Source organism: Penaeus monodon, chromosome 23 (genome assembly GCF_015228065.2).
Source record: "Penaeus monodon isolate SGIC_2016 chromosome 23, NSTDA_Pmon_1, whole genome shotgun sequence".
Classification (NCBI taxonomy): Eukaryota; Metazoa; Arthropoda; class Malacostraca; order Decapoda; family Penaeidae; genus Penaeus; species Penaeus monodon.
The window spans coordinates 39,724,180-39,724,627 of NC_051408.1; the positions used below are offsets into that span (position 1 = coordinate 39,724,180).

At 40.2% G+C, this 448-nt stretch overlaps 1 protein-coding gene across 1 annotated transcript in view; it reads left to right on the forward strand.

Annotated features, from left to right (window-relative positions):
* The first annotated feature begins 212 nt into the window (after positions 1 to 212).
* The window catches only part of LOC119588422, a 687-nt gene continuing 451 nt past the window's right edge, over positions 213 to 448 (forward strand). The window contains exons 1-2 of the mRNA XM_037937095.1: positions 213 to 221; positions 341 to 448. The exon at positions 341 to 448 is cut by the window's right edge and continues 451 nt beyond it. Coding sequence (XP_037793023.1) covers positions 213 to 221; positions 341 to 448 — 117 coding nt within the window. The remainder of the gene's footprint in view (positions 222 to 340) is intronic.

Consider the following 448-nt stretch of genomic DNA (forward strand, 5'->3'; position numbering starts at 1 on the left):
CTGAAAGAGGTAATTACATAGTAACAAGATACTAGTCTTTGTCGTAGCCACTCAAAGATGTAAGAAAAACAATAAAGAGTGAAATCTTGCATCTGCTTGACCTTGTGCCAAAAGTACAAGCATAAATACCTGGCTGAGTTCAGGCAGTGTTACACTTCATAATTTGTGTTTAATATTTCCCCCCATTCAAAAGCAAAGCTATATTATCAACCATGAATATGGTGAGAAAAGAAATCAATCATGTCAATTCTATTCATAAAAGTAATTTTATATCTTTAAATATATTGTCTTCCTGTGTGTGCACTCAAAATAATGGTCTGTCTCACGGTTTTGCCAACAGCTGCGAGGCGTTTCTATGCTTGCTATGGTGTGCATGGTGTCCGCTGCGAAGCTGCCAGGCTACAGTGCCGGAGGCGACTCTGGCTTGGGCGTTGATCTGGTTAGCGCA